Source organism: Nannospalax galili, unplaced genomic scaffold (genome assembly GCF_000622305.1).
Source record: "Nannospalax galili isolate Female #2095 unplaced genomic scaffold, S.galili_v1.0 scaffold697, whole genome shotgun sequence".
In the NCBI taxonomy this organism is placed as follows: domain Eukaryota; kingdom Metazoa; phylum Chordata; class Mammalia; order Rodentia; family Spalacidae; genus Nannospalax; species Nannospalax galili.
The window spans coordinates 113,783-114,721 of record NW_008339441.1 but is presented as its reverse complement, the minus strand read 5'-3'; the positions used below and the strand labels follow the sequence as shown (position 1 = coordinate 114,721).

Sequence of the window (939 nt, the reverse complement as noted above, 5' to 3'; positions counted from 1 at the left end):
AGAGAGAGAGAGAGAGAGAGAGAGAGAGAGAGAGAGAGAGAGAAACATTTACTTCCCCAACATATTACCCTTACGTCTCTGAAGTCCACCTGGCCTAACACCAGATTGGAGGTGGGGTGGGAAAGGAGCTCAGGTCAGGGGCCCTGGTATGTATCCTATTAAGGACCCCCCCCCCCCCATGCATATTCCTGGCTACCCCAGGGCAGAGGCTCCTCCCACAGGCAGGTTGGGATCCCCTGCTTGAGGCCAATCCTTCCGCACCAGCCTGGACACACACCTGTGCAGGGATTCTGTACATGACAACGTTTCAATTCTGCCCATATGGCCAGGTAATGCTGCGGGAGGGGCTCACAACTCCCCTCTTCCAGCACCAAGGTTGTTACCTCATGGAATTGGGACCCGCGGGCCCACACCCACAGCCTGCTCCCACCTTGGGTCAGAACATAGCAGGGCAAAATCCAGATGGGTTGGCCACCGGCCTGCACGCTCTGGGACCTCCATCCAGACCCCAGATGTACCCCTCAGCACCGAGGTGGAGGGGGAGGCGACCTCCCAGCCCCTTCCTCCAGGTCCACCCGGAGTAGCCCACCGGAGGACGTGGAATGGCGGAGGGAGCTGCGCCAGGGCCGTGCGGTGGCCGTCACGGGGACTGAGACTGGAGGGCTGGGGCTCGGTCCTGGAAGGGAGGCCGCCCTCGGGGTCCCCGGGGATCCGGGCCAGGCCGAAGGGCGGGGCGCGCGCGGCCGCGATCCTCACCTGAAATTGGGAGGCGACGCGATGTGCAGCCCCAGGAACGGGGAGGCGGCGGCCGGGGACGCGGCGCCCCCGCCCAGGCCGCTCTCTCGCTCCGCCATTCCCCGGCGCAGCCCTGGCCATCCGGGCGAAGCGCGGCGCGGGAGGCAGCGGCGGCGGAGGCGGAGGCGGAGGCGCGGCGAGAAG

General features: G+C 66.0%; 1 protein-coding gene across 2 annotated transcripts in view; it reads right to left on the bottom strand.

Moving 5' to 3' along the window:
• Mapk8ip1 (mitogen-activated protein kinase 8 interacting protein 1) overlaps nucleotides 1-939 on the bottom strand; it is a 27,033-nt gene extending 26,094 nt beyond the window's left edge. The window contains exon 1 of one of the 2 annotated variants that reach the window (XM_008834153.2): nucleotides 757-939. In XM_008834153.2, the coding sequence (XP_008832375.1) occupies nucleotides 757-854 (98 nt within the window). In that variant the 5' untranslated portion in view covers nucleotides 855-939. The remainder of the gene's footprint in view (nucleotides 1-756) is intronic. The other variant, XM_008834151.3, reaches the window with a different exon arrangement.